At 43.9% G+C, this 24,419-nt stretch overlaps 2 protein-coding genes across 2 annotated transcripts; one reads left to right on the top strand and one right to left on the bottom strand.

The window, feature by feature from the left end:
• The first annotated feature begins 704 nt into the window (after nt 1-704).
• On the top strand, nt 705-8,218 carry LOC118885375 (NACHT, LRR and PYD domains-containing protein 2-like). The gene is given in 7 exon segments (XM_036833999.1): nt 705-837; nt 840-897; nt 1,242-1,412; nt 4,727-4,897; nt 5,204-5,308; nt 5,367-5,412; nt 8,204-8,218. Coding segments are annotated over 7 exon segments (699 nt in total).
• Nucleotides 8,219-9,206: 988 nt separating this feature from the next.
• On the bottom strand, nt 9,207-23,920 carry GP6 (glycoprotein VI platelet). The gene is made up of 8 exons (XM_036832694.1): nt 23,720-23,920; nt 20,139-20,174; nt 19,766-20,023; nt 15,685-15,969; nt 13,507-13,560; nt 12,331-12,390; nt 11,118-11,168; nt 9,207-10,247 (listed from the first exon to the last, which is right to left on the bottom strand). The coding sequence occupies exons 1-8, from the start codon at nt 23,862-23,864 to the stop codon at nt 10,027-10,029; spliced, it is 1,110 nt and encodes a 369-aa protein (XP_036688589.1). The 5' UTR covers nt 23,865-23,920; the 3' UTR covers nt 9,207-10,026.
• Nucleotides 23,921-24,419: the final 499 nt, after the last annotated feature.

The following is a 24,419-nucleotide window of genomic DNA, read 5'->3' as shown; positions in this document are numbered from 1 at the left end:
ACATTTAATTTTTACAAAAACCATGGTAGTTTGGATTATTGTCCCAAATTATGGGGACTTCCCTGGCTGTCCAGTGGTTACAGCTCTGTGCTTCCACTGCAGGGGGCACGGGTTCGATTCCCTGGTGGGGGAACTAAGATCCCGCATGTCACAACTAAGACCTGGTGCAGCCAAATAAATAAATATTTTTAAAAAACAAAAAACAAAAAGACCTCACCCCAAAGGCCATGATGGTATACATAATGTTCCCATGAAGTTTCATTTGCTCATGATAAAGAATACGTATTTCCAGGGGGAGAATAGGGGTACCATGTTGCATAATATGCTTGACTGGCTGGATTTCTAAATGAGTCGTTCTCGATGTGTGGTCTCCAAACCAGCAGCAGCGTCACCCGGGAGCTTGTTAAAATCCAAATTCCTGGGTCTTGCCCAGATCTTCTGAGTCCCATTCTGGTTATATGGCTTAAGAATTTGTTCTAACACATCTTCTCCATGACAGACACCTTAAAACATAGATCACTGGACTCTACATGCAGCTTTCCTGAGCATTTGCATTTCTAGATGGCTGCCAGAGGATGCTATGCAACTGGTCCAGGGACCACACTTTGACAACCACTGCTCCCGAGAATCTGGTCCAGGGTTAACATAATGGAGTGAGAGACAAAACTGCAGACAATTATGTATCTGCTGTTTGGTTCCTGTGAATGACTTGTTACCATTTCTCCTGCGGGCTGGTATCTCGTTCTGCCACCACTCAGCAATGGGCTGATCTCTCCTGCCGCCTCAAAATCAATTAGTCCCTCACATGCTTGAACCTCACGGCAAATGAGCTCCTGGATGAGGGTGCCGGGTGCTGTCCATGACTCTGAGACACCCAGCGTGCTTCCTACAGAGGTCGTCCTAAGTCTCTCCTCTCTTTCCATGGAGCATTTTCGTGGTAGATCTAGGGCCACATAGAGAAGAGCAATGCTAACACCTGGCTTTTCTGGGTGACCAGGATGGGACCTCCCACCGATGTAGACGCCTGGTTCCCATTTTTGGTCCCAGGCAAATGGCTCAGGCATCTCATCCTTCTCTCATTCCTGTTCCTTTATGACCACGGTCAGAGTCACACCGTTCAGAGAGGGTGGAGAGTTAACAAGAAGGGGTGTAGCCAAGGACTCTAGTCTTTGAAGACAGCCAAGAAAGGTGGGTTTTGGAAACGTTTTCACCATCTTACTATTTGTGGGGTGCTTTTGCAGGTTGGAAAACTGTCACCTTACAAAAGCCTATTGCAAGGATCTGTCTTCTGCTTTGATTGTCAACCAGAGGCTGACACACCTGTGCTTGGCAAAGAACGCTCTTGGAGATCGTGGGGTGAAACTTCTGTGTGAGGGCCGGAGTTACCCTGAATGTCAACTACAAGCCCTGGTGTTAAGTCCGTGCTGGCTCTGTATGTGCGTGTGTGTCCTGTATGTACATACACACATCACATACTGGATTCAAATCGGACAGTTTCAAGCATTTAATTCCTCTGAATACCCAAAGTATGATGCTGATGGTCAGCTCTGGGGAGATCTGGGGAGAAGGTTATAGAAAGAATTACAGGAAGTGGTGTCAAAATTCCGTAGGGACTTGGGAGGTGTAGCTAGTTTCCAGGTTTGATTTACTTTTTTTAATGCGTGTTCTTAAAACTATGTAACATAAATGCTATCTGCAATTGGGTGTAGGTGGAGTTATTTGCCAACAAGCTCGATAGAATCCTCCTGTTAATACTAAAATCATAAGACTATTTTTTAGAAAGGAATGGGGCTGCGTGATTGTTTCTTTTTTAAAAAATTTATTTATTTTATTTATTTTTATTTTTGGCTGTGTTGGGTCTTCGTTGCTGTGTGCGGGCTTCCTCTAGTTACGGGAGCGGGGGCTACTTTTCACTGCGGTGCGCGGGCTTCTCATTGCGGTGGCTTCTCTTGTTGCGGAGCACGGGCTCTAGGCACGCAGGCTTCAATAGATGTGGCACGCAGGCTCAGTAGGTGTGGCTCGCGGGCTCTAGAGCGCAGGCTCAGTAGGTGTGGCTCGCGGGCTCTAGAGCGGAGGCTCAGTAGTTGCAGCGCACGGGCTTAGCTGCTCCGCGGCATGTGGGATCTTCCTGGACCAGGGCTCAAACCTGCGTCCCTGCATTGGCAGGTGGATTCTTAACCACTGCGCCACCAGGGGAGTCCTGCAGTGCTTGTTTCTATTCAGCATTAACATCTCTGGTGTTCTTGCTCTCTACAAAATTGCCTCTGACAGTAACTGTTAGCTCTTCCTACAAACTAGTTTTAATCTAAAATGTGCCTTAAGGCACCCAGTATCTGAAAACTACTCACTCACTTAAAATTCCACCAAGTGTTTAGTTCGTGGTTGGAGAGAGGTAAAAGGAAAGAATTTTTCCCCACTATCTAAGCTCCCCAACACTAAAATAATATACAGTTCCATAGCTACTCACCCACTAGCCCTATATTCAAATCAAATTCTGTGAGAAGTTGCTGGCATCCAAAGAGAAAAACAAAATACTGATGGTCAACACTTATTAAGCACCTAAGATGTGCTAAGAACTTGCCAGAGGTTATTTCATTTAATCCTCTCAGACGTATAAAATAAATATTCATCTCTCCCAGGTCGACGATAAGGAAACTGAAACTTAGACATTAAACCTCATCAAGTTTGCATACCTGTAGAAGGTATGAATCTCAGGAAATATAGGTCAAGTCCTCTTCTTTTTAAACATCAACTCAGTTTTTTTGATCCATGCCCACATCTTGCTAAGCTGTCAAAACTGAATTTGTCAGTCTTGCCCGGGCCTTCCTGCATTACCCCATAGTCATGGAAGTTCCTATAAACATACAAATTACCAAGCCATCGGGGTGTATGTTGGCTCCTTGCCGTTCATATGGGTCAGCTCAGAACTGTTGTCCACTCCTATCGTCCGTCCAGGTTCTGTGGCTCTTAGCTTGGGAACAGGGGTATTAAGGCTGCCTGTGGTCCCACGTTCCTGCATGTATCACATGACCATTATTCCCTGGGGTCCAGCCATGTGACAGGTTGCCTTTGTGGAAGCCAAAGCCTACACAATCATTAAACTGTAAAGGCAGCTGTGTTGGTATTCCATTGCTGCTGTAACAGATTACCACAAACTTACTGGCTGCACCCAATTTCATGGTTTTGTATTAGAGGACCAATATGCATGGCACTGGGATAAAACCAAGGTGTCAATAGTGCTGTGTTCTTTTCTGGAGATTCTAGGAAGGATCCATTTCCTTGCTCATTTAGACTGTTGGCAGAATTTGGTTCTTTGTGGTTGTAGGACTGAGGTCCCTGTATCCTTGCTGGCTGCAAATTGAGAGCCAGCCTCCTCTTCTAAAGGCCACTGAATTTCTTGATACATGGCCCTCTTCCTCCATCTTCAAAGCCAGCAACAATGGGTCGAGTCCTCATACGACACTTCACTTCTGCCTAAGATTAGATTCAGCCCCTCTGTATAAGCCAGGGTAATCTCACCATCTCAAGATCCTTAGTCTAAGCTCATCTGCAAGGTTCCCCTTGCCATGTAAGGTAACACATTCAGGTTCTGGGGATTAGGGCACAGGCATCTTTGAGGGCCATTATTCTGTCCATGGCAACAGCCAATCATAACTTTGATCATCTCTGTTCTTCTGCTAATATCATTAAGTTCAGGACTCTAATAGTAAAGCAGGAGACAGTATAAAAAAAAAAAAAAAAAAAAGTTAAGGGAATTCCCTGGCAGTCCAGTGCTTGGGACTCCACGCTTTCACTGCCGAGGGCACAGGTTCGATCCCTGGTCGGGGAACTAAGATTCCACAAGCCGTGCAGTGCAGCCAAAAAAAAAAAAAAGTTAGGGTGAAATACCACTGATATTCTGTGTAATTGAATAATTGATATCTAAGATCTAGTACCAGGTACATCCAGAACAAGTGCCCACCACCTCTGACATTCTACCATTCTAGTAACTGGATTTAGGAAGTATAATTGGTCACCTTCCCCTAGTAGAAGGTGGCAGGCCAAGGCAAGATTGACATTCTCTGCCTCACAGTGGGGGCAGAAATAATACATACCACCTGTATCAGTTTTCTACTGCTTCTGTAACAAATTATCAAAAACTAAGAAGCTGAAAATAAACTCATCTTAAAGTGCTAGAGATCAGAAGTTCAAAATGGGTCCCCCTGGGCTAAAACCAAGATGTGGGCAGGGCTGTGGTCCTCCTGGAGGCTCCAGGGAAGGGTCCATTTTCTTACCTTTCCCAGCCTCTAGAGGCTGCCTGCATCCCACGGCTTGTGGCCCCTGCTTCCATCTTCAAAGCCAGCAGGGTGGTGTCCTCAAATGTCCTTCTGTCTCCCTCACCACATCTCTCCCTGCTGGCTTTGACTGTCCTGGCTCAACCTCCTTATAAGGAACCTTGTGATGACATTGGGCCCACATGGATAATCTCCTCATCTCCAGAGCCTTACAAAATCACACCTGCAAAGCCCCCTTACCTGCAATGTAACATAGTCACAGGGACCAGGAATTAGAATGTAGACATCTTGGCGGGGGTATTACTCTGTCTGTGACACCACATATGATTCCATTCCCATGCCTCCACTGTCTTCAAGCTTGTCTAAAACCCATGACTTGAGGTGGACAGTCGTGGTTTTGGTGCATCTCTTCAGTGGAAAAAAAGTTTTTCCTTCATGTGATTGATTTCTAGGCTATGGTGTTGCAACATAACCAGCGATGGCTGCATTCATCTCTCAATGCTCCTTCAACAAAATTCAAGCCTTACACACTTGGATCTGGGACTGAATCACATAGGAATCACTGGACTGAAGTTTCTGTGTGAAGCTTTGAAGAAACCACTGTGTAAACTAAGGTGTCTATGGTAAGTTATGGTTTTTTTGAACTTCAATCTGTATATGCAATGAACTATCAATGTAGCAGACCCCTCCAGGTCTATCATAAAGGATTCGAATAAATTCAATTGAGTATTTTAAAAAGTCTACTAAGATGGCATTTTTCACATACACACACACAATTTAATCTCAAAATTCATAGTAAACCACAAAAGACCCCAAATAGCCAGATCGACCCTGACAAAGAACAACACCCAAGTGTGCGCCTGGCATATAAGATGGCATCAACAAGCATTGGTTGAATGAATGAATGAATTTGTGTGTTTTGCCTGTAGGTTGTGGGGATGTGCCATCTCTCCTTTCAGTTGTGCAGAACTCTTGTCTGCCCTTAGAAGCAATCAGAGCCTGGTCACTGTGGACCTGGGCCAGAATTCCTTGGGGTATAATGGAGTAAAGATGCCGTGTGATGCCTTGAAACTTCCAAGTTACCCCCTCCAGACACTCAGGCATGATCCTACTACTCCCCAGTGTTTGCTCCATGATCGTAGGTTTTGGGGCAGCACAAGCTACAGGAATTTGCTGTAGGCATCTAGGACTAACACTCAGCTTTCCTCTACTGATGTCCGGTCACGAGATAATTCTCCTAAAGGTTCCTTTGATTGTTTTGCCAGGGAAGATGAGTCAAAGGAGACCAACACTTGATCTGGAAACCAAGGAGCTGGACTTAGGGCTTTATAGCAGCAAGCCACTGTCTCATTAGGGAAACCAAATTGCAGCTGTTATGTGGTGTTCTGGAAAGAGTTTGCTTGCAGGCTGCACGGGTTACAGAGGTCTAGTGGGTCAATGGCAGCGTTTGAAGCATGTTCTCTGGAGTGAGTCTGCTATCTAATGAGAGTAATCTGTGATCGTAGAAGCTATCACCAATTGGCTGTCTTCTACTTGCTCGCTGGAGCAAGTTGTTGTTGAGTTCTGTTGTTTACTTGCTACCCTGGCAACAAAGAACCATAAAACTCTTCCTAAGAGTGTGGGAACTTTTTAAAATCCTCAAGGGAGGGACATCCCTGGCGGTCCAGTGGTTAAGACACTGCCCTTCCACTGCAGGGGGCATGGGTTCGATCCCCGGTCAGGGAACTAAGATCCCGCACGCTGCGTGACGCGGCCAAAAAATAGAAAAAAAAAAAATCCTCAAGGGAGTTCCCTGGTGGCCTAGTGGTTAGGATTCTGGTCTTTCACTGCCGTGGCCCAGGTTCAATCCCTGGTTGGGTAACTGAGATCCCGCAAGTTGTGTGGCGTAGCAAAAAATAAAAATAAAATAAAATCTTCAAATGCAACATAGACAACTGATGGCTTTAAATGATCGTTAATTATGTAGAAGAAACATTGTATATTTACTTAACATGATCTCAGAGCCCAAGGTACCATGCTAGTCAAAGGAAGGAATGTATGTACACTAAAGGTCTTTTTTTCTAGCCCCTTTCTTGTAGATTAGCCCTCTCACTTTAGCTGACATTGGTGAATTTCAGTCAGGATGTACAGCCCTCACAAAGACAACATCGGAGCTGTTTCATTAGACTAGCTGATCAGACATTCTCTCCCAGTCTTTGAATCTCAAGATGAATGCTTCAAGGTGGAGCCTTCTTCCTGAATCACAGATCCTAGAAAGGCACAAATGCCCTGGGCCTGCCCTTTTAGAAGTCGGTTTTTAGTTCTCTAATTCTACCCCATATTCTGATAAGCCCTTTTAAGTCAACTATAGTCATTTTCCTTGCTTGAGGCCAAAGAACCCCACCATCACACCTCATTCTAAGAGCAACACATTTATGTCTTCCAATCTGGTTCTTCACATCCCATTTCTGATTCCTTCAACACTTTTGACCAGACCCAGTTCTACTGTGAGAACTAGTTCTGTTTTTCTACCACAGGCTATGACCAACCTCTGACAATCATGAATAAACACAATTATGTTTGACCTTAAAGGGTCATGTTTAAAATATTTTGAAGCTAGTTGGCCCATATTTTAGCCAATGTTATATTGATTGCTGACAAGGTATCTGCTCAAGCTAGCTTAAGGTTGACTGGGCGTATTGAGTTTGGGAGTGGGGGGAGTTCTTCCAGCTTTACTGAGATATAATTAACAAATTAAAATTGTATATATTTAAGGTATGCAATGTAATGTTTTGATATGTGTATACATTTTGAAACAATCACCAGGGACTTCCCTGGTGGCACAGTGGTTAAGAATCCGCCTGCCAATGCAGGGGACACGGGTTTGAGCCCTGGTCCAGGAAGATCCCACATGCCGCAGAGCAACTAAGCCCATGTGCCACAACTACTGAGCCTGTGCTCTAGAGACCACAAGCCACAACTACTGAGCCCACGTGCCACAACTACTGAAGCCCATGCGCCTAGAGCCCGAGCACCGCAATGAAGAGTAGCCCCCGCTCGCCGCAACTAGAGAAAGCCCACGTGCAGCAACGAAGACCCAACACAGCCAAAAATTAATTAATTAATTAATTAATTAATTATTTAAAGAAAGATCTACTCTCTTAGCAAATTTCAGGTATATAATACACTATTATTCACTATAGTCACCATGCTGTACATTAGATCTCCAAAACTTATTCATCTTTTAACAGAAGATTTGTTGCATGGAAGTATTGTGAATCTCAAACAACAAAACAGATATTGATTCATACGCCAGCAAAACCAGGACTATAATGCCAATAAGAAACATGGCAGCCGATATCTTTGGTCTCCTGTTTTTATACATATTTTTACTTTAATTATTCTCTCCCCCTTCTCACTTCCCATTTCCACATACACATGGCTGAATATGGTTACCAAAAGGTGAATCCAAGAAATGAGACTGCCTCTCATCACAGGTCAAATACAGGGTGGTAGTTATCTAGTATCTTCTAACAAAGGGGGATAAAAAGCTAATCCCACTGACTTGATTCAAGTGTGTATTCCTCATCCTGGATCTACCATGTAGGAGGAGTTGTCCAAGTGAGTTATGGACTAGGTAGGTATTACAGGTACATCACAAATGTATTCATCAACTCCACCTCCAGTGTCAAGTATGATATGACCATCACCCAAGATCATCCAAGCTTCCAAAGCTGCAGAGTGGCTTTATACCTTTACGATGTTAACCTGATAGCATCATTTTTCCCTACAAATTGATATGGAACTCTACTTTGCAGCATGTAATAACCAGGAAAGATGGCCCTTGCTCTGCACATTCCTACATCATGAGATTTGCAGGCACTTGGGCATTTGGAATGACTCTCCTTGAAGCAACAAGAAATTTCCCCCCCCCCCTTTTTACCTCCTAGGTTGAAGACAGATGAATCTGATGCTCGCATCCAGAAGCTGCTGAAAGGAATGAAGGAAAGCAACCCACGACTGACTACTGAGAGTGATGGTCGAGATCCAAAAAAATAACAGACCTTCTTCTCATGCTTTCATTTTCTGAATCCCCCTGGAGTCACTCATTCTCCAATAAAGTCCTGGATCAATCGTCAAGGCGATGGTGAACTTCCTAGGATCCTTCTCAGTGACGTTAGTTGCAGAGCCAGATGTTATTTTAGCCGTGGTTGTACCTCCGGTTTACATAAAACATACACACATCACTTAACCCTGCTGTGGATGAAATGTCTATATCTCAAGTATATCAAGAGAAATAAAGGTGAAAGCATTCATGGATAAAGTCTTATTTATTAATGGATTCTGACCAAACTTAGAGAAAAGATACTTTATTTGGGGGGAATTTAGCCTAGCAGGGGGAATGGGAAAGAAATGCTTGTGACCACATTGATTTGCCTGCCTTGCCTTGCTGCTCGGTTCCTGCCAATCTTCATCATGGCCCCTGGGGAAAGTTACCTACCAAAGTCAGGGTCTGAGGTTCTCTCTGATAGGAGCTGGCACCCCAAATGTGTACAAGAGTCATATTCATGGAAGAGCCAGACTTTGGATTTCATCTAAAGACTGTGAGTGTCAGCAACCGAGCGGCTTCAATTTAGCAGGAGGGGGAAGCCCCCAACAGGGTTCTGGAGTCTGGCAACAGGGAAGGGAAAGAATTCCTGATGTATCTCACCTAATTCCCTAGGACAAGTGACCCCATACAGAGATGGATGGATGTCAAGGAGCAGGGTTGTTTTTTTTTTCTTTTTATTGGGGTGAAATTCATGTAACACAACATTTACCATTTTAAAGTGAACAATTCAGTGCATTTAGTATAGTCACCTTGTCGCGAAGCCACCACCTCTATCTAATTCCAAAACATTTTCATCACTGGGAAAGTTTTTTCAAAACATACTGATTATGTAATTACTCCCATTCCTTTCCCCCCTCAACCCCTGTCAACCACCACTCTGTTTTCTATCTCTATGGATTTACATATTCTAGCCTTTGGCACAAACTTAGTTAGGACTTTGGACTTTTTTTCTAATATAAAGGCGAGCCACTGGCATGTTGGTTATAATTATATTCATGTTGGTTATATTATATTCTAAGCGGAAAGAACAGAATGCCCCAAAGCCTGAAAGAACCAGGCACATCTCGAGAAACAAAAGGAGATTTTTCAGACTACAGCTTAAGATAGGGCTAGAGCAAGGGTTAGGTTTGGGGATAATCAGAAAAAAAAAGCACAGAACTGATTCACTTTGCTGTACACCGGAAACTAACACAACATCGTACATCAACTATACTCCAGTTAAAAAAAAAAAAAAAAGCACGGGGTGGGCACGGGGGAAATGTGGGAGAGTTTTGTGCAAAGGATAGAACAGGTCAGCTGTAAGAGGTGGGAATATTAGAAGTCAATCTGGAACTCATATTAGGGAAGGTTGAAGAAAGAGGTAAGTATGATGGCCCAATTAAGGTGCCACAAGGTCCACAATGAGCAAGATATCAGTGAGGAGACTATGGCATCCACTAGATTCCTTCCATCCCAAACAAAGAGAGTCCTAGGACCTACAGCCAAATAGACACTGACTCAACAACTCCTTGATGGGGCACCCAGAAGAACACCCCCCGCCCTCCTTTTCCACAGCTGTCGGCTCTATCCTTTCACTCTCACACTCCACACTAAGTCCCCTCCCCACTCCCATGACCTATCTCTTAGATACAACCAAGCCTTGGGACTCTAATGATGGTATCCTCAGTTATGATCATCTGGTCGATCCCCATCCTGACAACTGTGTGACTTCTGGGTCTGAGGGAGGGGTGGGAGCGGCCTGTGGCCCGCTCTGGCCCGGTGCATCAGGGGTTTCTTGCGGCTGTGCCAATCTTCTGCCAGAAGCCCCACCAGGAGTACTAGAATCACAGCCCCCAGGCATATCCGGACCAGATTGCTCTTAGTGTAATACTGGAAGGCAAGACCTGGAGGAACGAGAGAGACAGGAGCAGATGATAAAAGCCCCTCTCCACAGGGGGCTCAAGTTCGATCCCCAGTCAGGGAACTAAGATCCCACATGCCACGGGGCAACTAAGCCCGCGCGTCACAACTACAGAGCCCACGCGCCCTGGAGCCCGAGCGACACAACTAGAGAGAGAAACCCCGCACGCCACAACGAGAGAGAAGCCCTCGCACCACAATGAAAGAACCCGCATGCCTCAACAAAGACCCCGCGTGCCGCAGCTAAGACCTGACGCAACCAAAAAAAAAAAAAGAAAGAAAGAAAATAAGTAAATAGTCAATTTTTAAAAAAAGATCCCACATACAGCACGGTGCAGCCAAACAAACAAACAAACAAACAAAAAAGCCCATCTCCAGGACCACATACATATTGGGTTTCTCATAGCCGTATGCCTCATCTGAGACTTATTACTCCCGGCTAGCTAGGATGCCGATCTCCTTCCTGGAGGGTTCCTTTCCTCCTCACCAAGGGTTAGGATTAGATAAGCCCAATTGTCTAAGTATCTTCCATACACCCCCTCACAGGCCTCTGGTTCAGCCTCACCCCACACACAGACACTACCTGGTTATTTGGCTAATTGTAGACTGTTAGAAGGGGTGGGGAGAGAGATGAAATTTATCTTTCTTTCTCTGACCTTTTAGAAGGCCACCTTCACACCTGATCCCTGCCCAGTTTGGAGCGCCACACACTAATAGCCCCCCTCCGCTTCATACTTTACACACCAGAGCCCAAGATCACAGAGCTGCAGCTTCTGTGTAGGGAAAGCAGACAGCTTTGGGTAAAGACATGGGACGGGGAAAGGAAGTTGGTCCAGAGAAGGACACTTGCTCACCAGTTGGAGGGTCTGACTCCTTTGGAAGGATGGTGGTATTCCTAGAAGTTTCTGGGAATCAAAAAGGATACATGTAAAGGGGTGGAACCATCTCTTCTACCCCTGTTTCTACCGCTATCCTGAACACATGCACTTGGGAGCTGGAATTCCAGGGTTCTAAGAAGAGCATGAACTGTAGAGTCAGGGTGTTCCAATTTGAAGCCCAGACCCATCACTTATTAGATGCAGGGTCTCGGGCAAATGACGTCACATGTACGAGTCAGTTTTCCTATCTGTCCTGAGAGCGACTGGGAACCCAGAAGGGTTTTGAACAGAGGGTGAGGAGGAATCTCATCAAGGTCTTAGAAAGACCCTGCTGGCATCAGGAACCTAAAAAAAGCTAGAGTTGTGTGGACGCAGTGGAGATATCTAACCTGTCCTCTGGGGATCTGTCAAAGGTTTTCCGTCTTGGGGGAAATGGAGACTTTTTTCTGGGGAAGCCAAGGGCAAAGAGAATGGCAGCATAAAGGAAGCATATTTGCATTGGATTGGAGGAGTAAGAAAAATGTACTGTGTCCAGGTAACTATGATCTATGTGGGGCTGGAGCACGGGCTCTGCCTGGAAGCAATGGGAACAAGATTACACACATGGATCAGAGCCGAGTCAGAAGAGCAATGTGTAGGGATGAGCAATGGTCTTCCCATGATAGCCTTGGTGCCACCCTCTTGGAAACAGCCACATTACCCAGAACGCTCTTCTGCCCCCAAGCTCAGAGCCCATCTCCATCCCATCCTCATCTTCAAACCAAGGACTTTTCCTGGGAAGAATCAGGTGGTTTTGAGAAGCAGATTAAAAGCCTACAGCCTGACACAGACGTAGAGAACAAATGTATGGACGCCAAGGTGGGAAGGGGGGGGTGGGATGAATTGGGAGAGGGGGATTGACATATATACACTGTTGATACTATGTATAAAATAGATAACTAATGAGAACCTACTGTAGAGCACAGGGAACTCTACTCAATGCTCTGTGGTGACCTAAATGGGAAGGAAATCCAAAAAAGAGGGGATTATATGTATATGTATAGCTGATTCATTTTTCTGTACAGTAGAAACACAACATTGTAAAATTTTTTAAAATTAAAAAAAAAAAAAAAAAGCCTACAGCCTGAGACGATGGAAGGGAGCCCAATCCTCCTCCTTTCTGCTGAGCTCTGGGCGCCTGGCTACTCACCAGCGGCGGAAATTTCGTTCACGAGTGACTGGTTCAGTTTCTTGGAGGCTTCTGAGAATTCTAAGCAAGAGGATTACAAGGAATTGGGTAACGTCAGGTTTGCCCAGTAAGTCCCTACTCTCCATACCCCTTCTGAGATATCCAGTCTCCCTGGAACCCATTTCTCTAACACACACTGCCCAGACACAGAGGAAAGACAAACTCAAAAAGCCCAAACTATACTGCCTTCTACTTCTGAGTGGCTTAATAAGAAATGAGGTGTCAGGTGTCATTTCGAGATGTCACAGCCTAGCGTACTATTTCTTTCTTTCTTTTTTTTTAAATTTATTTTATTTATTTATTTTTGGTTGCACTGGGTCTTTGTTGCTATGCGCGGGCTTTCTCTAGTTGCGGCGAGCGGGGGCTACTCTTCGTTGCGGTGCACGGGCTTCTCATTGCAGTGGCTTCTTATGCTGTGGAGCGCGGGCTCTAGAGCACAGGCTCAGTAGTTGTGGCTCACGGGCTTAGCTGCTCCGCGGCATGCGGGATCTTCCCGGACCAGGGCTCGAACCTATGTTCCCTGCATTGGCAGGTGGATTCTTAACCACTGAGCCACCAGGGAAGACCTAGCGTACTATTTCTTAAGACACAGGCTGACATCCGATACCGCCAGAAGCAGCTGAGATGCCATGAAAATTGGGAAGACCATGGCTCACACGAAAGGTAGTGCAGTGGTTCTCAAAGCAGCATCCCCTGGGAACTTGAAAATTATTGGACCCCACCCCAGACCCTCTGAATCAGAAACTCTAGGGGTCTAGGAACCTGTCCTTTATAAGCTCTCCAGGTGATTCTCAAGCCCACTACAGTTTGAGATCCACTGATCAATGGAATCAGAGACTCAGAACTGGAGCCCAGGAATCTACAACTTTACAAGCCACTCTGCTTATTCTTCTGCAGGTTAGACATCACAAACCAACCCCGAAAGGCTGGAGAGAGGTGGGGATGTGGGATAGGATCATCATATCTATACATTTATTATACCTTCTTTACAGGCAGAAATAAGGAATTTTTAAAATAAAGCAAATCTGTGAAAGAGGCAAATGAAATAAATTGAGAAATCTAGACAAAGAGGAGAAAGAAAAGGGGGGTCCATGTGCCTTATACCACGGAAAACAGGGTGAATCCTCCGGAACTTACCTGTTACAGAGGAAGGTGGTTCTGTGGGCAACCAGCTGGGGGTAGAAGAGGTCCCTGAGAAATCAGAAAAAGAAAAGAGAGAGAATTCTGTGCTCTGTTAGGTATGGATCCTGAGCAAACCCAGTTTCCTCACCTGGAAAATAAAAATAAAGACGCTTCCATCATTGGACTGTCATGGGTGTTAAATAGCATTTGAAAGGCACACCTAGCACATTCTGGGGCTGATTAATGACACTCCCTGTAGCTGCCTTCCCTCTTTTTCGAACCTCAGTGCTTTCCTTTCTTCTGGATCTCTGTGACCTGCCGTCTTACTTACCTGCCTTCCCTGGGAACAAACCAGGCTCTTGCCTCCTGGGAAGCAGATGAGGAGACAGAAACTATGGGATACATCTGGGGAAAGACAGGCATACCATGTGGGGAGAAAAGGGAACTGCCTAAGGAATAAAACACAGCCCCGCTTTCCTCTCCCACCACCCTTGCTGTTTGCTTGTGGATTTTTCTTTTTTACCTAGACAAATCACAAGGCATTATTCATAGTATTAAAATTTCTTTTTCTTGGGAATTCCCTGGTGGTCCAGAGGTTAGGACTCCGTGCTTTCACTGCTGAGGGTGTGGGTTCAATCCCTGGTTGGGGAACTAAGATCCCGCAAGCTGCACAGCATGACCAAAAAATTTTTTAAAAATAAATAAAATTTATTTTTCTTAGTGTGTATACCCAGAATACTGGCCTCCCAAATATGACGGTATCCTAATCCCCAGAACCGGTGACTACGGTACCTTACATGGCAAAAGGGACTTTGCAGATATGATTAAGAATCTTGGGCTGATTCGCAGCAACATGGATGGATCTAGAGATTGTCATGCTGAGTGAAGTAAGTCGGACAGAGAAAGACAAATATCACATGATATCGCTCATATTTGGAATCTTAAAAAAAGGGTACAAATGAACTTATTTACAAAACAGAAATAGAGCCACAGATATAGAACACAAACTTATGGTTACCAGGGGGAAAGCGGGGGAGGGATAAATTGAGAGATTGGGATTGATGCATACACCCTACTATGTATAAAATAGACAACTAATAAGGACCTACTGTATAGCACAGGGAACTCTGCTCAATACTCTGTAATGTATGGGAAAAGAATCTTAAAAAGAGTGGATATACGTATATGTATAACTGAATCTCTTTGCTATACACCTGAAACTAACACAACATTGTTAATCAACTATACTCCAATATAAAATTTAAAACAATTTTTTTAAATAAAAATAAGGGACTTCCCTGGTGGTCCAGTGGTTAAGACTCCACACTCCCAATGCAGGGGGCACAGATTTGATCCCTGCTCGGAGAACTAAGATCCCACATGCTGCATGGCCTGGCCTAAAAATAAATTTATTAATTAATAAAATTAAGTAGGGAATTCCCTGGTGGTCCAGGGGTCCATGCTTCCACTGCAGGGGGCACAGGTTTGATCCCTGATCGGGGAACTAAAGCTCCCGCATGCCACGCGGTGCAGCCAAAAAAGAAAGAAAAAATAAATAAATAAATAAAATTTTAAAAAATAAAAATAAAATAAATGAAAAGACTGCATATATGTATATGTATAACTGATTCACTTTGCCGTACACCTGAAACTCACACAACATTGTAAATCAACTATACTTCAATAAAAATTTTTTAAAAAAGAATCTTGGGCTGGGGAGATTACCCTGGACTACCTGGGTGGGTCCAATCACAAGGGTCCTTAAAAGCGTAAGAGAGAGGCAGGAAGGAGGAAGAGTCAGAGATAGATTAGAAGACGCTATGATGCTGACTTTGATGATGAAGCAATGGACCATGGAAGCCAAGAGATGTAGGCACCTCTAGAAGCTGGAAAAGGCACCAGAAACCTCCCCTTGAGCCTCCAGAAAGAAGGCTGGCTGACATCTTTGTTTTATCCCCGCAGGACCCCTTTTTGACTTCTGACCTCCAGAACCGTAAGGTAATAAATTTGTGATATTCTAAACCAGTGAATTCATGGTGATTTGTTCCAGCAGCACTCAGACACTCATACACCCTCCAAAGCCTCTGTCTTCTCCTGCCCTCCCACTTTCTTCATGCCTATTGCTCCCTCCCCTTGGAGCTTCCACCAGGGCCTGTGAAGGCTGGGGGAAAAGGTTTGGTCTGCACCCCTAACCTGTGACCACGAGCTCCAGGGGGTCGCTGGGGGCCGACCACAGGTATGGAGATCTGCTGGAAAAGCTGTAGCATCGGTAGGTCCCGCTGTGGGCAGCAGTCACCGTGGTGATGGGAAAATCAGCCTGGTACCACCTTTCAGGTGTCTCGAAGGGCCCAGTGTCCCCCTCCTTGTACAGAGCAAATTGGTCAAAACTATACTGGCTCTGACACCGTAGAGTTACGTCCACTCCTGGGGCCACTGCCGTGCTGGGCTGGGCTGAGAGCGAGGGCTTGGTGAAAACTCCTGGGAGAGAAGAAAACTCTGGTATTAAAGATGGTGGCCCCTGTGGAAAACAGTATGGAGGTTCCTTAGAAAACTAAAAATAGAATTACCATATGATCCAGCAATCCCACGCCTGGGCATATATCCGGACAAAACTCTAATTCAAAAAGATACATGCACCCTTATGTTCATAGCAGCATTATTCACAATAGCCAAAGCATGGAAACAACCTAAATGTCCATCAACAGATGAATGGATAAAGAAGATGTGGTACATATATACAATGGAGTACTACTCAGCCATAAAAAGGGATGAAATAATGCCATTTGCAGCAACCTGGATGCAACTAGAGATTATCATACTAAGTCAAGTAAGTCAGAAAGAGAAAGACAAATACCATATGATATCACTTATATGTGGAATCTAAAATATGACACAAATGAACATATCTATGAAACAAAAACAGATTCACAGACATAGAGAACAGACTGGTGGTTGCCAAGGGGGAGGGGGCTAGGGGAGGGATGGAGTAGGAGGCTGGGGTTAGCAGATGTAAGCTTTTATATACAGAACGGATAAACAACAAGGTCCTACTGTATAGCACAGGGAACTGTATTCAATATCCTATGATAAACCATAATGGAAAAGAATATTTAAAAAAAAGAATGTGTATAAATATATATATATATATATAAAAAACTGAATCACTTTGCTGTACAGCAGAAATTAATACAACATTGTAAACCAACTATACTGCAATTCAAAAAATATTAAAACTGAAAATAAATAAATAAATAAAGATGGTGGCCAGTGTCTCAGCTGTGGGGATGGGAAGGTTCCCCCACCTCTTTACAGGCTAGGGAACTTTCCAGCTGTATCCAGCCTAGAGAAGCTACTCTTCCCACCACCAGCTCACAAAGTGGTTAAGGGAGCATGACAGAAGTGACATCACAGTGCCCAGGCTCAAATCCTGGTTTTGCAGCTTAGGGGCTGGACGAATCTCCCCCTGTATCTGTGCCTCCGTGTTCTCTACTATAAAACGGGAATGATTGGATGAGACAATATGTATTAAGCATTTAACAGAATACGGAATGCATAGAAAGCATCCAAAATATAATGGTAGTAACAAACTAGCTTAACCTGATATTACACTGTAAGCTTGTATTACAGTATACAATAGTTATATTGTAACATATTAGAGTGCCAGATTCCAGGTGCTGTTCCAAGACCATGCCATATATCAGTTCACTGAATCCTCACAAAGACCTATGCATTCATCCCTATAAATATTCCCAATTTATACATGAAACTAAAGTACACAAGGCTGAATCACTTGTCCGAGGTCACAAGACAGTAAGTGGCAGAGCTGAAGTTTGCAATCACGGAGGTTGGCTCCAGGCTGTCTGCTCCTAAAGGTGAACCTATCCTACTATGTAATTTGATATTATTATTATCATCATAGAGCATCACAAGTCACGCCTGGAAAGCCATACTCACAACAGCCAAAGTTGCCTGATAACTATGGCTCATTTATTCATTCAACAATTTTTTCCTCTGAGCAACTATTATGGATTAGTCTCTAGAAATAAAAATCCCATCAGGAAGAAAGAATAGCCAATAACTAATAGATAAGTAGGGCTTCCCTGGTGGCACAGTGGTTAAGAATCCGCCTGCCAATGCAGGAGACATGGGTTCCAGCCCTGGTCCAGGAAGATCCCACATGCCGCGGAGCAACTAAGCCTGTGCACCACAACTACTGAGCCTGCGCTCTAGAGCCCGCGAGCCACAACTACTGAGCCCACGAGCCACAACTACTGAAGCCCATGCGCCTAGAGCCCATGCTCCGCCACAAGAGAAGCCACCGCAGTGAAAAGCCCAGGCACCGCAACGAAGAGTAGCCCCTGTTCGCGGCAACTAGAGAGCCCATGCGCAGCAACGATAGACCCAACACAGCCAAAAATAAATAAATAAAAATAAATTAAGAAAAAAATAGATAAGTAAATGTGTGGCATACCAGATAATGATGAATGCCATTTTAAATCAAGATGGAATTTTAAGTAGGGTGGTGAGGGAAATACTTAATGAGAAGATAGTATTTGATGGGGGACTTCCCTGGCAGTGCAGTGGTTAAGACTCTGCACTTTCAGTGCAAGGGCGCAGGTTTGATCCCTGGTGGGGGAGCTAAGATCCCCCATGCTGTGTGGTGAGGCCAATAAATAAACAAATAAATAAGCTATCTTCTTTTAAAGATAAAAAATAAAATTTAAAAAAGATAGTATTTGAGTCAGCCCCCAAGGCACACTGGTGGACCACTGTACCTCAGGTAGTCAGGAGTTAGGGTGAGGCAAGCTAGGCACTCTCTTTGGATAAAAAAAAAAAACAAACCTTCAGTAATCAAGATAAATATTATTTTAATGCAAATTTTAAAGTAAAAATGAATGCAAACACATTTACAGGGAACAAAATATCAAGATTTTAAACAAAGACAGAATCCAGCTGTGCCCAGGGGAGCCATGCTGAAGTCTGAAACATGAACCTACCCTGCTGTATAACTTGATATTATTATCATCACAGAGCATCCCAACCCACGCCTGGCACGCAGTACACAACACTGAAAGTTGCCTGACAATTGGAGGCAAAAGGCTCAAAACGCTTTTATGGCTTTTTATGGTTCATTTTTTCCACGCTATGAACATAGCTGAAAAAATCTTGAAAAGTTTAAAAGTAGGTTACTAAAACTCACAACATTATTTTAAGTTTAAATATTTTATTTATACAAAACATAAACAGAATTCATTATCATTTTACTCTCCTGGCTTTCATGGAAGCAAACTCAATATTTTTAAAGCCACTTCAGAAAATAATCATTTAAAAATGCATTAGTGGTCTTCCCTGGTGGCGCAGTGGTTAAGAATCCGCCTGCCAATGCAGGGTCACGGGTTCGAGCCCTGGTCCGGGAAGATCCCACATGCTGCGGAGCAACTAAGCCTGTGCGCCACAACTACTGAGCCTGCGCTCTAGAGCCCGTGAGCCACAACTACTGAAGCCCGCGTGCCACAACTACTGAGGCCTGCGTGCCTAGAGCCCGTGCTCCGCAACAGGAGAAGCCACCGCAATGAGAAGCCCGCGCACGGCAAGGAAGAGTAGCCCCCGCTCGCAGCAACTAGAGAAAGCCCGTGCGCAGCAACGAAGACCCAGTGCAGCCAAAAATAAATAAATAAATAAAAATTTAAAAAAAAAAGCATTAGCTAGAAAAGAATAAGCTGAGAACATTTTATTCCATCAAAAAATAAAAAGGCATAAACGTGGGACTTCCCTGGCGGTCCGGTGGTTAGGACTCCGCGCTTCCACTGCAGGGGGCACGGGTTCGATCCCTAGTCAGGGAACTAAGCTCCCGCATGCCACACAGAGCAGCCAATAAAGAAATAAATTTTTTTTTTCAATGCGTAAATGTGGCTAGAGGGGTACGCATTTTTCCTCTTGTGTCAGGTTTGGATGTGGCTTGGAATGGCATTCCTGGAATTTGTCTTTACTTAAAATTGCGGTATTGTGTACATCATGGATGATTTTGCATTGATTTGAGTTTGTTTTTTTAAAGATATTGCATTAACGTATTACTTATGTTGATTACTGAGTTTTTTGGCACCTAAATTTAGCACTTAAAGCCAATGCCTCGCTTGCCCCACCCTAATCCCAGCGCCTCTGGGACTTTGGATTTACGGTCATCTTAACCCCCACTGTCACCCTCTCTGAGCCCAGAACTGAGGACCACGCAGCCCTGCGGCTACAAGTCCAGCCACACCCCACGCCCAGTTACCAGTAGCAACCAGCTCCAGCTGGTTGCTGGGGGGAGACCAGCTGGTCCCGCTCTGATAGGAGCAGCGGTAGCGTCCGACGAAGCGTTGTTCCATGGCCGAGATGGAGAGCTCCGCCTGGTCCAAATACTTCCGGGATATCAGTTCCTCCAGGCGGTACAAGTCCGCGCCTGGAGGGCCCTGGCAGCTGATGGTCACCGGCTTCCCCAGGGGCACAAGGGAGCTGGGCCGGGCCTGGAGGGAGGGCTTGGGCAGTGGGCCTGGAAGGGAAGCAGAGCCTAGCAGAGGTCAGCTTCCAACAGAGCCTCCTCCTGGGCTCTCCCACCCCCTCCTGCCCTCTCGCTGGCTGAACCCAGAAGAGGGACCTGGACTCACCTTTCTGAGCCTGTATCGCCTGCCCCAGACACAGCCCTGAGGAAGGAAGCAAAGGGTCAATCATCAGGACCTCAGCATGAATCCACACTTCCTGCGTGCTGGGCACCGGGATGAGAAACTTGCATGCATTGGCTTTTTTTCTTTTTTCTTTTTAATTTTTATGTTATGTTGGGGGTATAGTTGATTAACAACGTGTTAGTTTCAGGTATTCGCTTTCTTTTGTCGTAATTTTGTTTCAAAGATACACATGCATGTAATTGAAGTGAAAGAAGCCAGCCATAAAAGGCCATGATTGTATGATTCCATTTGTATGAAACATCCAGAATGGATCAATCTGTCCAGAGACAGTAGATGGGGAGCGGGGCGGGGGTAGGGGGGTGGGGGGGTGGCGGGTACCGGGAGGAGGGGGGATTGGGGAGTGATTGTAACGGGTATGAGATTTCCTTTTGGAGTGGTGAAAAGGCCTTGGAACTAGATAGACGTGTCGGTTGCACAACATTGTGAGTGGACTACATGTCATTAGTGGTACATTTTATGTGAAGTGTATTATTTTACCACAATTTTTAAAAAGCTGAACAGGGATTCCTTGCCGCACCCCCCCAGCTCCCTGCAGTATACTTCCCCATTCACGCAGCTGGAAAGAGAAGGGAGCTGTGTGACAGAAGGGGGTCTCACTTTTTTCCAGTTTCATAGAGATGTAATTGACATATAACATGGTGTACGTGTAACAGTGTTGATTTGATACATTTTTCTGTCCCAGGATGGTTACCACCATAGTACTAGCTGACACCTCTATCTGGACACATAGTTGCTATTTCTTGTCAGTGGTGAGAACATTGAAGATCTAGTCTCTTAGCAACTTTCAAGTATATATTACAATATTATTAGCTATAATCACCATGCCATATATTAGATCCCGATGTGGTGTCTTGCATTAAATCATAAGTCAAGAGCTCTCAGGGTGCATTAATACTGGATTTCTCCCTATTTCATGCTTTTGGGTTAAATCAACATTCTCCCTATTTTGTGCTTTGGGGTTAAGTCATTATTATGACTGTGCAAATATTATTCACACCTGAGCATTATAATGCACCTATATACTTTTTTTCTATTTATTTTCCCTAGGATCAATAATTGTATGGTTTATTTCCATCCGCATAGTGTTCCTTGAACATATATCTAATTCTTTCCACAATTTTCAATAGCCTTTCCATGTAACTTTACACATCTATCAAACTGCATAATCTATCAATTCCACTTTTCTCCTTGGAGGTGCCTTCCCCCCATTTTCTCTTCTATCTGAACTAATTCTTCTCTAGGTTGAACAACTGCCCTTTTTCTCTCAAGCTAAGACTTTTTTTTTTTTAACCGTTTTGCTGAGTTAGTAGCATTATCAGTTTAAGCCTCACTAGGGTTGCCAGACTTAGCAAATAAAAACATGGGACTCCCAGTGAAATCTGAATTTCAGGTAAACAACAAATAATATACAGCATATATTGCATAGTAGGTCCCATGAGGTCCACGATCAGGTAGATTCAAACACTAGCAGCATATTTTCGTGGTAAAGAATGTGGATTTGGTGCAAACATTCCTTAGTTTGTATTCGAGCCATAGCTGTGCGACCTTAAACAAGTTACTTCATCCTTCCGGGCCTCAGTTTTCTCACCTGTAAAATGGGAATAATAGTAGTCCCTACTTCATCAGGCTGTTATGGGGATTAAATGAGTAAGTGTCTGTTTAAAAACATAGAATAATGTATCTGTAAGTGCTACATGAGTGTCTTTAAAGAATGAATAAATGAATAAGTGAATGAGAGACAATTTGTGTTCATGGTATACACTCTTATCCCCAATAACACCAACTGTTTCCTTCCTTCTTAGCCGATTGGAGCCTCTGTCCTTCTAGCAATAAAGTTCTTTTGAAGAAATAAGGAAATAATGCACACACGTGCCCAGGATAAAGCTTGATAAGGAGAAGGCAGTAAAAACGCATCTGAGCCCACCCCCAGTCCTGTTAAGGGGGACTCTTACTCCAGCCTTATTGAGGTTAATTGACAAACAGAAATCTTATATATCTAAGGTTTACAGCATGATGACTTGTGAAATAATTACCACAATCAAGCTAATTAACACATCCATCACCTCACGTAATTATCTTTTTTTTTTTTTTTTGGTGAGAAACTTAAATGTACTCTCTTAGCAAATTTCAAGTATATGCTACAGTATTATTACCTATGATCATCATTCTATAATTTGGATCCCCAGAAGTTCTTCATCTTATAACTGGAAGTTTGTACCCTTTGACCAACATCTACCTCCCCATTTCCCCCACCCCCATGCCCCAGCCCCTGGCATCTACCAATCTACTCTGCTTTTGTGGGTTTTTGAGATTCCACGTATAAGTAAGATCCTGCAGTATTTGTTTTTCTCTCTCTGGATTATATCACTCAGCATAGTACCCTCAAGGTCTGTCCACGTTGTCACAAATGGCAGAACTGTTTGCACCAGTACCATGAGGGATACTGACAAGCTAAATCTATAATCTAGCCCTGATACCAAATCCACATTAAACAAAATTAAAAATTAAAACACAACAAGGACCAACTGTATAGCACAGGGAACTCTCCTCAATACTCTGTAATGGCCTGTATGTGAAAAGAATCTAAAAAAAGGTGGATATATTTATATGTATAGCTGATTCACTTTGCTGTACGCCTGAAACTAACACAACATTGTAAATCAACTATACTCCAATAAAAATTAACAACAACAAAAAAAAAGCGAAGAAGAGCCAAGGAAATGTTTAAATACTGTGGAATAATATTCAGCTATTTAAAAGAATAAGTTAAGAACTATACATGTCTACTGCTATGTGTCAAAAAATAAGCTGCAGAATAATGTGTACCATATGTTCTTCTTTTTATAAGAAAAAACTCTATGTACGTATGTGTACACATTTGTACTAAAAAATTAAGATAAATGCAGAAGGATAAACAAGTATTGGTTACTGTTGGTGAGTTAAGGGGGGCTTAGAACAGAATTTATTGTTTTCTTATGTGTCCTCTTACAACTTGTAAAAAGAAGCATAAACTTTTATAAAGAATCTCATAACAGTTTAATAAAAAAACCCCCACACAACAAGGACCTACTCTATAGCACAGGGAACTATACTCAATATTTTGTAATAACCTATAAGAAAAAGCATCTGAAAAAGAACATATATATGTATATATCTGAGTCACTGTGCTGTACACCTGAAACTAACACCACATTGTGAATCAACTATATTTTAATTAATTAATTAATTAAAATTAAACCAGCATGGAGTAGTGGGAACGTTGCAGCCAACACTGGGAGACCTGTATTTATTTTTTGACTCAGCCATGAATACACTAGAGTAATTCAGACAAACACCATCTCCCTGGGGTCCCAGTTTTCCCACCCAACATAATAAATGAGGTGACCCTTGGTCACCTCCTGCCCTGAAAATTTCCTCTTGCCTCTTGTACTGATGCAATTTTTAAAAAATTCTTCGTCTCATAGCCCACTGCCTATCCCTCAGCATTTTGCAGATTGACTCACCAAGACAGAAGGCAGCCATGGATGGACACATGGTTCCTCGGCCTGTCCTGAGCTGGAGAGCCCAGGAGGGAAGCCCTGGGTGCGGGCTGGAGCAGAGATACACGAATGTGATGGGAATGAAGAATGCTCTCCTCCCTTCCCCCATCAGCCTGGTTTTTCCTAATTGAGACCCATCAAGCCGGAGGCGTCCCCTCAGTAGAATGACTTTGCACACAAGCCCCAAGGAGCCTGGCTTATCTCCCGTCACCAGCCCAGTGTCCCAGCAGGTCTGCCTAGCGAGTCATCGTCTGCGTTCTGATACTCCCAGAAGCTCCCTGGCATTCATTAGGGACATGCAAGTCAAAACCACAATGAGATATCACTTCACACCCACGAGGATGGCTCTATCAAAAAGACAGATATTAACAAATGTTGGTGAGGAAATGGAGAAGTTGGAGTCCTCATGCTTTGCTGGTAGGTGTATAAAATGGTGCCTCCGCTGTGGAAAACATTTCCTCAAAACGTGAAGCAGTGAATGATTCAGCAACTCCACTTCTGGGTATATACCCAAAAGAATCGACAGCAGGAACTTGAACAGATATTTGTATACCCGTGTTCACAGCAGCATTATTCACAATCGCCAAAACATGGAAACAACTCAAATGTCCACTGATGGAAGGATAAATAAACTGTGGTGTATACATACCACAGTGGAATATTG

Source organism: Balaenoptera musculus, chromosome 19 (assembly GCF_009873245.2).
Source record: "Balaenoptera musculus isolate JJ_BM4_2016_0621 chromosome 19, mBalMus1.pri.v3, whole genome shotgun sequence".
Lineage (NCBI taxonomy): Eukaryota > Metazoa > Chordata > Mammalia > Artiodactyla > Balaenopteridae > Balaenoptera > Balaenoptera musculus.
The sequence above is the reverse complement of the archived record's forward strand: the minus strand, read 5'-3'. Positions and strand labels throughout refer to the sequence as shown.

Bases quoted from the DNA above. Each gene is read 5' to 3' on its own strand.
- GP6 (XM_036832694.1), bottom strand. From the start codon at position 23,864: ATGGGGGAAGGGAGGAGAGCATTCTTCATTCCCATCACATTCGTGTAT. The intron at 12,391-13,506 runs GTAAGTTCCGGA...CCTCTTGCTTAG, and splicing joins ACCACCTTCCTCTGTAACAG to AATTCTCAGAAGCCTCCAAG. The intron at 10,248-11,117 runs GTGAGCAAGTGT...TCGTTCCTCCAG, and splicing joins GGAGTCAGACCCTCCAACTG to GTCTTGCCTTCCAGTATTAC.